This window comes from Podarcis melisellensis, assembly GCF_964234715.1.
Source record: "Podarcis melisellensis genome assembly, chromosome: 13".
NCBI classification, from domain to species: Eukaryota; Metazoa; Chordata; class Lepidosauria; order Squamata; family Lacertidae; genus Podarcis; species Podarcis melisellensis.
In genome coordinates, this window is record NC_138545.1 from 55,520,884 (window position 1) to 55,533,730 (window position 12,847).

General features: G+C 44.7%; 1 protein-coding gene across 8 annotated transcripts in view; it reads left to right on the forward strand.

Moving 5' to 3' along the window:
- The window catches only part of KIAA1671, a 129,754-nt gene that overhangs the window by 91,470 nt on the left and 25,437 nt on the right, over nt 1-12,847 (forward strand). For all 8 annotated transcript variants that reach the window (XR_014162325.1, XR_014162326.1, XM_081884560.1 and 5 more), the window contains 2 exons: nt 11,181-11,421; nt 11,512-11,689. Coding sequence is in view for 6 of the 8 variants with exons in the window: in XM_081884560.1 (XP_081740686.1) it covers nt 11,181-11,421; nt 11,512-11,689 (419 nt within the window). In the remaining 2 variants the exon portion in view is untranslated. The remainder of the gene's footprint in view (nt 1-11,180; nt 11,422-11,511; nt 11,690-12,847) is intronic.

The window sequence follows — 12,847 nt, forward strand, 5'->3', positions numbered from 1 at the left end:
AAAATTACCTCAACAGATTGGAGAACTGGGCACAAGCTAACAAAATGAATTTTAATAGGGACTATCTACATCATCTATATCTATACCATCTATATCTATATCTATTTTATATATATATATATATATATATATATATATATATATATATATATATATATATATATATATATATAATATATATATATGTGAGAGAACAAATTTTAAAATAATCCCTACTGGTAAGATGGTCACAAAATAGATTTCCAATACCACCCCGACCCCACAATTTCCCCCAACTTCCCTTTCTGCTTTATAACGTATTCACTTCTCCTGCATGTTATCTTATTCCCTAATATAGTAAAGTTAAGATTATACTTCATTATTATGTTCTATTTGTTGATTGTGTTTACTAAAACCCTGCAAGTGAGTCCCTTTCCTTATGTTGCTTCTGTATGTACATCATAAAAGGTTCTCAGTCTTTTAAAAGTCAATATTGTCCTTATCTTTAGGTCTTTCAGTCAACTTCACCATTTCAGCATATTCCATCAGTTTTTCTTTCCATTGTTATTTCGTTGGCATTTCATCGCCTTTCCACTTTTGAGCTAGTAAAATTTTAGCCACTGTTGTAGTATACATAAATAATTTTTTTTTGTCTTTTGGCAAATCTTGACCTAAAATGCCTTTTAACAAAGGTTATCTTAAACATTCTTTTTCATTTCATTTCTTTTCATCATGTACCAATAGTTTTTAATTATTTTACAATTCTACCACATGTGATAAAACGTTCCTTCTTTTTCTTTACATTTCCAACACTTATTGGAGCTTGTTCTATACATTTTGGCCATTTTCGCTTGTGTAATAAACCATCAGTACATCATTTTCATATAATTCTCTTTTAACAATACACAATCAGTTAATTTTAAATTAACTTTCCATAACTTTCCCCAGTCTTCCATTTGTATATTATGACCTATATTTTGTGCCCATTTAATCATTACCGATTTAACCTCTTCGTCTTTCGTCTCCCATTCTAACAATAAATTATACATTTTCTTTAAAAGTTTATTATTATCCTCTGTAATTTCTCTTTGGAATCTATATATGGTATAACAGAATCCTTTCTTGTTATCTTCTTTAAAAACCTCATTTAGTTGAAGGTGTTGCAGCCAATCATGAACAAAGTCTCTAATCTCCTCATAATCCAGTTTCCATATTTATCCTTTTGATTGATATTCCCTCTGTTGGGGCAACCCACCAGGGCATTTTTTTGTTCTAATAAATCTTTATATTTCCCCCATACTTTTATTAATGATTTCCTAATAAATTTTCTGATTACTGTTCTGGAAATGGTTTATCCATTAATTATGAAAAATCTAAAATCTTAGTCTTCGAAAGAAGATTCTCCCAGTCTAAATGGGTACTGGATGGCCATAACCTCGAACAGGTAAAATACTTCAGTTACCTAGGGCTCACATTCCATCATACAAGATCTTGGAAGCACCATTGGCAAACCTCCCTTCAAAAGGCGGAGATTACAAAGCTAGCCATACATAGATTCTTCTTCACAAAGGGCGGCAAATATGTTCCAGCAGCCTTAAGGGTTTTCAACGCAAAGCCCGTTTCCCAACTCCTGTATGCAGCAAATGTCTGGCATAATGGGGACCTGCCAAAGCTAGATGGCTTTCAGGCAAAATTTATACGATCTCTGCTGCAGGTACCTAACTGTGTCCCCAACTCCGTACTTTTGTTGGAAGCTGGTGAATGCCCAATTTCAGCTAGAGCGTGGTGGGCTGCCCTAAGACATTGGCTCAGGATTTCAGTGTTTAATCTAGGGGTCTGTACCAACATTTGACCAATGAGGAATTTGTCAGAAAATGGCAGGAAACCATGGCTAAAAAAGCCACCTCTATTGGTTTGTCTCCCCCCCAACTGTATTACCTGGGCTATGAAGGCGCCCAAAAGGCTTTAAAGCAAAGATTATGGGACAATGCACACAGTGACTTGCGATCTCGATCACATGCAGCCTGTAGTCCACTGGCAGCAGGAGTTCAATATGGGTATGTCTTTGAGTTAACATCTTACATCAAAAACCTGACAGTACCTAACTATCGAAGGCTATTTACCAAGGCCAGACTGAATGTCTTCCCCTCTGCAGTGCTGGATGGTAGGTTGAGAGGAGTTCCCTACCAGGACAGACTTTGCTCGTGTGCTCAAGACATCGATTCCATAAATCATATTTTGTTACATTGTGCGAAGTATGAGCAGGCCAGGGCTGAATTGATACTACCCTTGCTGGTGCCTTTCCCGGGAAAGTCAGAGGCTCACTATGTCAGGTTCCTACTGGAAGACCGGACAAAAGCTAGAACTTTGGCAGTGGCAAAGTTTTTATCGGTGGTTGCAAGAACAAATGAGCCCTATATTCCAAACAAAGTGCTTGATTAACCTGGAGGTAGGCTGTATGAACTCTGTATTGATTTGTAATGTTTTGTTGGTCTCTGGACCGTAATAAAGATTGTTTGTTTGTTTGTTTGATTTCCTAATTATATGGTTACGGAAGCCTTTATGTACCTTCCCTTTACTGTACCATAAATACTCATTGCCAGCCAAATCATGTCCTTCCAGGTCTAATAAATCAGTATTTTCTAATTTGACCCAATCCCGGATCCAAGTAACACAGCTTGCTTCATAATACAATTTAAAATCTGGAAGGGAGAATCCGCCTCTATCTTTAATATCTGTTAATATTTTATGTTTTATTTTCGGTTTCTTCCCTTTCCAAATAGAAATACATTTTTGCCATTTGTCATAAAATCGGGGGGATTTCCTTGTAAATGGCCATCTCATTACTGTCAACCTGGAGGCTGTTTTCATAATTTTTTGGAGAATAGCTCCCCTGACCCCAAGCAGTCTCCAGGTTGCTTTCTAGCTCTAGAAGTCTTCGAACGAAACCCGGTAGCAACTTGATTCTTCCAGATACTCCTGACTTTCCCCCAACCAATCAGCAATTGTCTTGGCTATATATGTCAACAAATCTTGTTTCTCCCTCCTTCTCTGGCAAACCTCTTATTCTGAGAATATTGGATTTTTGCCTCATCTCAAGGAGGGCAAGCTGTAGCTCAAATTGGTCCTGCCTACCCGATAGACCTTTCATGTCGCTCTTAATTACCTCTTGTTCTTCCTGCAATTCTTGGATGACTTTTTCCGTTTTTTGAGTTTTGGTCTCCAAATTTTTAACGCTTATTTCCGTGGCATCTGTCACCTTTTTTCTATGCTTTTCCATCTCCCCCCTAATATCCTCCTTGACACTATCAAATTGTGTTTGCATTTGTGCCAGCATTTGCTTTTTAAAGTCTCCCAAAATGGAAACCATCTCAGATGCTATGCTGCCCTCAGGAACTGAATCTCATCGACCTGAGAGGCCTTTACTTCTTTCTAGTTGGAGATGCCATCCCTTGCTTACTTACAATTTTATGTCTGTTTAAGAAGAGACATTAAAAACACTGGCAAAAAATGGCTTCTCAGTGTCACTCTTATCCAGGGGTCGGCAAGGTTTATCTCGCTTGGGCTGGTTCACTCCATTGGAGATCCCTCCGTGGGCCAGATCGTGCGCATGCATAAGCATGCGCAGCCGTGATTTCCGGTGTCTGCTGCGCAGGTGAGATTTTCGGCATCTGAGTATGCGCAGACCCGATTTCCAGCACCACAGAAGCGAGTCCCTGTGTTGCGCTGCACCGGTTTAGCGCAGCGCGCGGGGGCTCACCGAGCAGGCAGCTCGGTTCGGGGGCGGCTCGTGGGCTGGTTTAATGACCCCCGTGGGCCGCTTGTGGCCCATGGGCCTTAGCTTGCCTACCCCTGCTCTTATTAGTTGTTCAAGGCCACCTCTCAGATTTTTGTTTCGGTTCTCAACCTAATAACAAGAGCAAACAGGATGGAAACGAAAAAAATCAAACTGTTCGCAGAGACATAGTATGTTCACCAATACAAAGAGTACGCATTTAGCAAATATGGACAATGTAACTTTAGGTTTATAGGAATTTAAAGATTAAGCAATTTAAAGATTAAACTGTAGGCACAGTTAATAAAAAAAATAAAAAATGTAATGCTGCTCACAGCTGCTCAGTTCTTTTGATTTATTATTATTATTATTATTATTATTATTATTATTATTATTATTTACTGAATTTATATACCACCCTATACCCGGGTCTTTCAGTACTTCCAAATAGTTCCTGTCAGACGTGGGTAATTTTAAATTGTAAATCCAAAATGTTTATACATCCAAAATAATTGTAAATCCAAATTAATATGATATTTTCCTTACACACTGCTCTTCACCGTTCTTCATATTATTTCTCACAACGTATGCCCTCCAGCTAATTCCAGGCACTCTCCCGTCCCGAAGGTCCCTCCCAGAGTTGGGTGAGTGTTCACCTGCTTAGCTTTGGGTCTGATTGTGGAGATCCAGGTGTTATTAATCCAAAATCCAGAAAGCCGGTGCTCTTTTGTCAAGCTCCAATTTAAAGGATATTATTCCAAATCAGGACTAATAGAGCACCTTCCAAGTTTAGTGTCAAAACCAATCCTGTTAAATTCCAAAAAAGAAAAAAAATAGTTCTCTTTTTTTTAAAAAAAATTATTAAGTTTTCTATTTTAACAATCCAATCAAATCACATTAAGTATTCCAAATTATACATATACACATCAAATAATCCAAATATTCTGCTGAGTTATTAATTTTTTATTGGGACTTCCCATGCTTCAAGTTCAGGGGGGCGGGGCTCTGATCATCTCATATCTCTACTGCTTTTGATAGTCATTTCTAATAGTTCCTTTAAATCTTCCTGTTGTTTTCCTTCTTTCATGGCCTCTGAGTTGTTTCCACAAGCGAGTTGAAGTAAAATGATGTGTTTCTGTGTGAATTTTATGTGTATGATACCCCTCTGTCCTTTGCAGTATCTCCTCACATGCTGGTATTTCTGCCGAATCAATCCAAAAGTCTTTTCGCTGCTGGCAGCCGCCATCTTCTCTCAGTTCCTATGTAATCAGTTATAAGCGTCTGCTCATTAATTTTCCCAGACCGGTTGCATCAAACATTAGCCTTTCTAGGGGAGATTTACCAAATCAGACTTGAAGTACATATACAGTAGCATATTAAAGGCTCACCTCCCCCTATGACTATTTATAATTCTGCAGCTCAGTCTTATTCCATAATGGTGGTTTTCCAAATTAAAAATGTGTCATGAATCCTCCAACACAATCTAGGAAACCATCCAAAAAATTTTAACATCCTCCAGCGGCTAATGAGATCCTGCTTCTAATATCAACAGTTGGAGAATCTTTTATCTTCTTCCAAGCAATTCAAAGATCAAAAGCTTTAATTATATAATATTGTTATTTCCACACAGTTTATAGTTTTAGAGACATATTCATATCAACAAATAGAAAACTTTTCAGTCTCGCTTGCTATAAATGATGTAAACGGTTCTTCTGGGTTGTTGTTTTTTGCCAAGTATCATAATAAATCAGAAAAAGAAAAAAGGCTTACCCCCCTCCTTTCCGTTCTGTTCAACGTACCAACTTATATGTTATCCTTTTTCCTTATCTCAGTGGCTGGCTTAATTGGCAGAATAATTTCCCCCTCCTCACTCGAAGCATGTCCAAAACTTAAATCCAGTTTTTCATCTTAAGAAATGGAACTTGGTGCGCTTGCAGGGACAGCGTCTGGGAGATCCAGACTCCCTCGGGGGCTTTCCATCCAGTGCCCTCACCCCCTCCTTCTTTATGAAATTGGGGCTGGTTTGTTGGGCATCCGCGGATGACACTGCATCTTCCCATACCCCAGAAAGATTTTGGGAGGCTGATTACTCCCATCTCAGCCTCTAATTACCCCGTGGGAGCCGGAGTGATGGTATTTTCAGCCATCTTCTGTGGCGCCTCAAGCGGAAGTCCAGAAAATATAGTTCTCACCATAGAAGCGTCCAATATTGTCCTTTAAGCACTTACAAATCCTTCCCTTGCAGTTGGCAGATTGCCAGAAAACGGAAGTTGACTTCCTCTTTAGTTTCTGTTTTGCCAAATTTAATTTTATTTGGATAAAATAACTTTTAAACTGCTTATTGTTCTTCAGCTTCAATTGTTGTTATGCAAATCTCTTGCTTGCTGCGGCAGCCTGTGACTTCAGCAGGCAGAGCTGTGATGAAGCCTGGAGTGCGCTCCACTGCACTCCCCCCCCCCCCTCAGCAAGGTTCTTGGGTGGGCGGTGGGAGCTTGGTGCTTCTGATGGACCACTCAACACTTCACTAACCTCAGTGAACCTTTGTGTGTGTGGGGGGGGTGCCTAGCCCTGGCACGCTCCCCTCTTGTCTCTGCAAGCCTCGGAATGATCACTATTTACAGAGCGATCAGTTCCACGCTGCCATTCCGCTGGGCAGGAAACTGGAAGTGAGATGCGCAAATAAAAGATGGAAGGCACCTGGCTTACTAGCAGTACATGTGAAAAGGATCTCGGGGTCTTGGTGGACCACAAGCTTAACATGAGTCAACAGGGTGGTGCAGCTGCAAGAAAAGCTAATGCTATTCTAGCCTGCATCAACAGAAATGTAGTGTCCTGATCAAGGGAAGTAATAGTACCACTCTATTCTGCTCTGGTCAGACCACCCCTGGAATACTGTATCCAGTTCTGGGTGCTACAATTTAATAAAAATGTTGTAAAGCTGGAACGTATGCAGAGGAGGGCAACCAAGATGATCAAGGGTCTGGAAACTAAGCCAAATGAGGAGCGCTTGAAGGAGTTGGGTATGTTTAGCCTGAAAAAGAGGGAACTGAGATATCATTGTCCTCTTCAAATATATGAAGGGCTGTCCGATGGAAGATGCAGCAAGCTTGTATTCTCCTACTCTGGAGGGTAAGACTTGAACCAATGGCTTCAAGTTACAAGAAAGGAATTCAGACTAAACATCCGGACAAACTTCTTACAGTAAGAGCTGTTCGATGGTGGAACAATCTCCCTCAGGAAGTGGTAGACTCTCCTTCCTTGGAGGTTTTTAAGCAGAGGTTGGATGACCATCTGTCATGGATATTTAGCTGAGATTTCTGCATTGCAGTGGGTTGGACTAGATGACCCTGGGGTCCCTTTTAACTCCAGTTCTATTATTCTATACTCTGCACCTCCCATAGCACCATGGGTGTTTCTTCCCACTGCTGTGAACATGGTACCTTAAGCCCTTATCCTGTCATGCTCAACACTTTTAAGTGCACTGTTTTTGTCCTTGAGCTCCCCTGACGTCCAGCTTTCCACTTTTTCATCTTTTATGAAATTAATCTCTTGTATCACACTCTGATGGTCAAGTGTCTCCCTCCCCTTCTCCTCTTATTCATGCCAAGGCTTTCTAGATCCACCCCAGGGCTAACTTTCTCCCCTTTGCCCCATCTGAGGGCTAATAATAATAATAATAATTTAGTTTCCCCAGCCACTCTGGGTAGCTTCCAACAAAGATTAAAAATACATTAAAACGTCACACAGTAAAAACTTCCCTGAACAGCCTTCAGATGTCTTCTCAATGTCAGGCAGTTGTTTTTCTCTTTGACATCTGGTGGGAGGGCATCCCACAGGGCGGGTGCCACTACCGAGAAGGCCCTCAGCCTGGTTCCTTGTAACTTGGCTTCTCACAGCGAGGGAACCGGATCTGGCGCTGGATCTCAGTGTCCAGCCAGAACAATGGGGGTATACTGGACCGAGGCCGTTTAGGGCTTTAAAGGTCAGCACCAACACTTTGAATTGTGCTCGGAAACGTAGGTCTTTCAAGACCGGTGTTATGTGGTCTCGGTAGCCGCTCCCAGTCACCAGTCTAGCTGCCGCATTCTGGATTAGTTGTAGTTTCCGGGTCACCTTCAAAAGTAGCCCCACATAGAGCACATTGCAGTAGTCCAAGCGGGAGATAACTAGAGCATGCACCACTCTGGCGAGACAGTGTGCGGGCAGGGAAGGACTCAGCCTGTGTACCAGATGGAGCTGGTAGACAGCTGCCCTGGATACAGAATTGACCTGCGCCTCCATGGACAGCTGTGAGTCCAAAATGACTCCCAGGCTGTGCAACTGTTTCTTCAGGGGCACAGCTACCCCTTTCAGGACCAGCAAGTCCTCCACACCTGCCCACCTCCTGTTCCCCCCAAAACAGTACTTCTGTCTTGTCAGGATTCACCCTCAATCTGTTAGCCGCCATCCATCCTCCAACCGCCTCCAGGCACTCACTCACACAGGACCTTCACCGCCTTCACTGGTTCTGATTTAAAAGAGAGGTAGAGCTGGGTATCATCTGCATATTGATGGACACCCAGCCCAAACCCCCTGATGATCTCCCAGCAGCTGCATATAGATGTTGAATAGCATAGTGGAGAGGATGGAACCCTGAGGCACCCCACAAGCGAGAGCCCAGGGGTCTGAACACTCATCCCCCACCACCACTTTCTGGACACGACCCAGGAGGAAGGAGCGGAACCACTGTATAACATCAGTTATCCATCTTTCCAGGCAGAGGTCCATCCTTTAATGCAGGGGTCAGCAAACCTTTCCAGCAGCAAACTTTTTCCCTCAGACCTTGTGGGGGGCTGGACTATACTTTTTGGGGTGAAATGAATGAATTCCTATGCCCCATAAATAACCCAGAGATGCATTTTAAATAAACGGACACATTCTACTCATGTAAAAACATGCTGATTCCCGGACCATCCGTGGGCCAGATTTAGAAGGCAATTGGCCCGTATCTGGTCCCCGGGCCTTAGTTTGCTTACCCATGCTTTAATGCTCTGAGTCTTAGTGGTGTTGGGGGATTTTGTCCTGAGCTTTCCTTGTGAAAATCATCTCTTTAAAGCTGAATCAGTGCAAACCTTATTTCAGGTATTCTGTGGATTGAGGTTTGCTCTGATTGAGCTTTAAAGAGATGGTTTTCACAAGGAAAGCTCAGGACAGCTTTAAATAGCAAGTCTTCATGGGGAAAACTGTGGAACAAAAAGGAGCCTAAAACCCTGTAAAGACTGAAAGAAAGGCAAGTGTGGCCAACGGTCTCCATTCTTCCACATCAGGGCATATTCGGTTAAAGCAAACTAAGCAAATTCAGTTAAGGCAAACTAAGGCCCAGGGGACGGATCGAGCCAAATTGCCTTCTAAATCCAGCCCACAGATGGTCCAGAAATCAGCATGTTTTTACATGAGGAGAATGTGAGCTTTTATGTAAAATGCACCTCTGGGCTGTTTGTGGGGCATAGGAATTCTTTCACACACACCCCAAAAAATATAGTCCTTGCCCCCCCTCCCAAGATTTGAGGGACAGTGGACCGGCCCCCTGCTGAAAAAGTTTGCTGATCCCTGAGTTAAAGATATCCTTCACTGCAAATGGTGAGGTCATTAGGAGCTCATTAGGAGGTGGTCTTAATTGACCTGGAGAGCTGATGAGAAGAGGCTGCCTTTGGCTGCTTGGTGCTGCCATTTCTGGGCAGAAGAAGCTGCCTAAGGATTCTGTTCTTGAGTGTTCTCTTTTCAAGGCCTGTCTGCCTCTCAATCAGTCGGCACCAGAGCTTGAGAAATATGCCTGTTCAGTGTGTTTTTAAGGCAGCAGCCTCTTAAAATGGTGCTGTGAGATGATGCTTAGTTGTTTCAGGCTTCTGTTCACTGTTGGTGAGTTCAGACGTGAGCAGCCTTCCCTGGGGTGGGAGGGTGGAGTTTGTGTCTCAGCCAGGTGGCCACCTGCTAAGAACAGCCAGGCCCCAGGAGGTTGTCAAACTATTCCACGCTGCTGCTGCTGCTGCTGCTGCTGCTGTCATTAGAAACCATTTGGGAATGCTGATTTGGCCAGGAAGGGTCCCTTTAGGGGATGTCACTGAGTTACCATCCAGAACAATTGCTGAACTGGGACTGGGGAGCCTGCCTAACTCCACCTGGTCCTCTGCAAGTGACCAGTTCAGATCTGTCTTAATAGAAGGTGAATAATTGTGGGGAGGGGGCTGCTGAAGCAAAGGAAGAATTGAGGGAAGGAAGCAGACAGGTTGCACAGAGAAAGAGTGCTCAGTAATGCTGCTGGCCCTGTGTGCACCCCCCCCCCTTTGTCTTTTGTCGTGGACAACAGCCCTTCACAGGGGAGGAGACCTCCCCGGGTTTCAAAAGCCAGCCTAGGTCCCATAGGGGTCCATGGAGGGAGCTGTCAGTCTTTTGCCATCTGGGACCAGGCTGAAATGGGCTTTGCTTTTCCATTCTTCTCAAATGCCTCCTGCATGTGACAACCAGGCTTTCCAAAGCCTGATACTCCTTTATACCTCCAGCCCCCTCTGCTGCCTATTAGCAGCCCCAGGTAATCCCTTCAACCTGAACCATTGGTCTGATGTTGGTGTATAGAAGCCTGTGGGCATGCAGTGTGTGGGTTCCCAATCTGGCTAACCACTGTAGGGAAAGAGTAAGGGACAAGATGGTTCTTTGGGTATGATCACTGGGGCTTTTCTCTTAAAATGTCCATCATTCTCTTCATGTAAACTCCGAAATGGCCATTCTGCACTTCCTTCCAAGATGCAGTCAGTGTTTTCTTCCTTGGTACCTGGACTCTTCAGTGTTGCAGGGCATCCTGGGACCCCCTGCCTCTCCTTGGCTTTGTAAACATATCACTTCCTGTGCTCTGTGGCAAGAAAGGGGCAAGAAAGGAAGAATGTCAAGTGAGATAATAGGTTATTGTCAGTATTACTACTGTTATTCATTAACTGTCCTCCTCCCTCAGGTCCCAGGGCAGGTTACAACATTCAAAAACAGCATCGAAAGGAGTTTAAAACAATTTAGAATCACAGAACTAAGAGGGATCCTAAAGATACACATCTCAGGTGCCAAAGGCCAGGGTTTCGGAATTTCCCCAAGGCTGTATAGTGCAGGTCCCACAACTCAGGGGTTGCAACAGAGAAGGCCCTCTCCAGGCCCACACGCCCACCCTACAACCCTGAGGGAGCTACCAAAAGGGCCCCCTCTGCTGATATTAACATCTGGGTGGGCCTCTAGGGGACAAGAACGGTGGGCCTCCAAACACAGGAGGTGAGGTTGAGCTTTAAGCAGCCTGCTTCAAGAGGCAGCTGTCTCCTGGGTTGGGGGGTGATTCAGTCACCCCCCAACCTTCCCTGCTTTGTATTCCTCTGGCTAACCACTGCTCTGTTCCCCTTGGTTGTCGTAGCTTTGTGCCAGAGTCCCCTTCCTCAGAAAGCAATATGGCTTCAGCCCGGAAACAGCCCCCCAGCAGCCGGTTCTCGTCCTTCTCCTCTCAAACAGATCCTGCCTCTGCAACCGACCAGCACGATTCCTCCAGGGACCACAGGAGCACCAGTCTGGACCGCTTCAGCACAGATGTAGAATCTGCAGACGGGGCTAAGGCCCCTGCGTTAGCAGGGGATGGCCCAGACTTCTCCTTCCTGGAGGTAAGTTCTTGAGGCATGTCCCTGAGGGACACATTGCAGGCAGTGTTGCAGGTCTGTGTTTGACAGCATGTGTGTTTGTTCTTCTCAAAGCAAACTCCTGTGCTGGACTCCAGTGTCTTGAAAACCCGCGTGCAGCTCAGCAAAAGGAGGCGCCAGCACCGAGCCCCAATTTCCCACTCGCTCAGAAGAAGCACCGGGGGAGACACTGAGCAGCGACTCTCTGTGACAGAAGAGGCAGACAGCACGTGGTTCTTCAAGGGCTCCACAGGTAGCAGAGGGAAGGTGTCCTGTCCCAAATCCCCAGAATCTGCCAAATAGTTCCATGAGTGATACAAGTAAGCGAGCCAGGCTGCAGCCAATTTGAACCTGGATTACTTGCCATCCTTGAGCACGTTGAAAGGGTGTTGGATAGCACAGAGCTGTGTGCCTGGTCGTTGTGCCCTTAGAATAGTGTCCAACGGATATATTGTCAGGTGCAGCTACATGCTCTCTAGCTTCCTATCTGGATGGTTCACTGTGAGGGAGAGGTGAGGTGGGAGACCTTAGCCAAAAGCACATGGAACTCTTCCCGCCTTTGTAGGTTGGAAGTACCCATCAGTGCGGGCTCCGAGACTTTCATCATCATCTTCGTCCACTTGTTTCTATACTGTTTTCTGGCCAAGACCCACAAAACGGTGAACAAATTAATATGAGAGACAATACAATAAAGCTATAGTAAATACAAATGTGGACGTAAATCCATTTAGCAGCACCCGGTGATTCATACTTCATACTTTCCCAAGCTGCATTTGTGCTCGGACCAAAACACAGCTGCCACCCACAACACAATGGCCCATGCGACGGGCTTCTCTCTGGAAGCAGCTGTAGCTGTGGGACTCACTGGCTCAGCCTTCTGGCTCTTCAACAGGTGCAAATGCAGGAAAGAAGGGAGGGGGAGGCTAAACTTGATTTTCACCTCCCAGCCAGCAAGGATCTTATTACTGCTGCCCTGCTACCTCTCCAGTCACCTCTGTACCTGGAAGGGTCAGGAAAGGTTGTGTAGACCCAGAATTCCCCCATGGTGCCTCTGGTTGCAAAGCGGGTGGTTGCTGGAGCAGCAGTGGGCCCTTGGCTAGTCTTGGGGCCACAGTGCCTGACCTTTCCACCACAGGGAGATTGGAGACAGAGGGACCTGGTCAGCAAAGTCACAGAGGCCTGGGCAGGAGCAAAGATGGCAGAGGGTGAAGTCGCATCCCCCAGCTGACCAAGCTGCTTTCTGGTGCTTCTGGCTTGGGAGAATTGATTGGAAAGTCATCCCAAGGACTGCTTTGAAAGGAGACAGAAGCTGCTGGTGGGAGGGGGCCAAGCAGTGGGTTTCTAGCCCTGTGTTTTGTGCCTTCCTTCCCTCCCTCCCTCCCAAAGTGTCTGAAGCCTCATGAGTAATCCT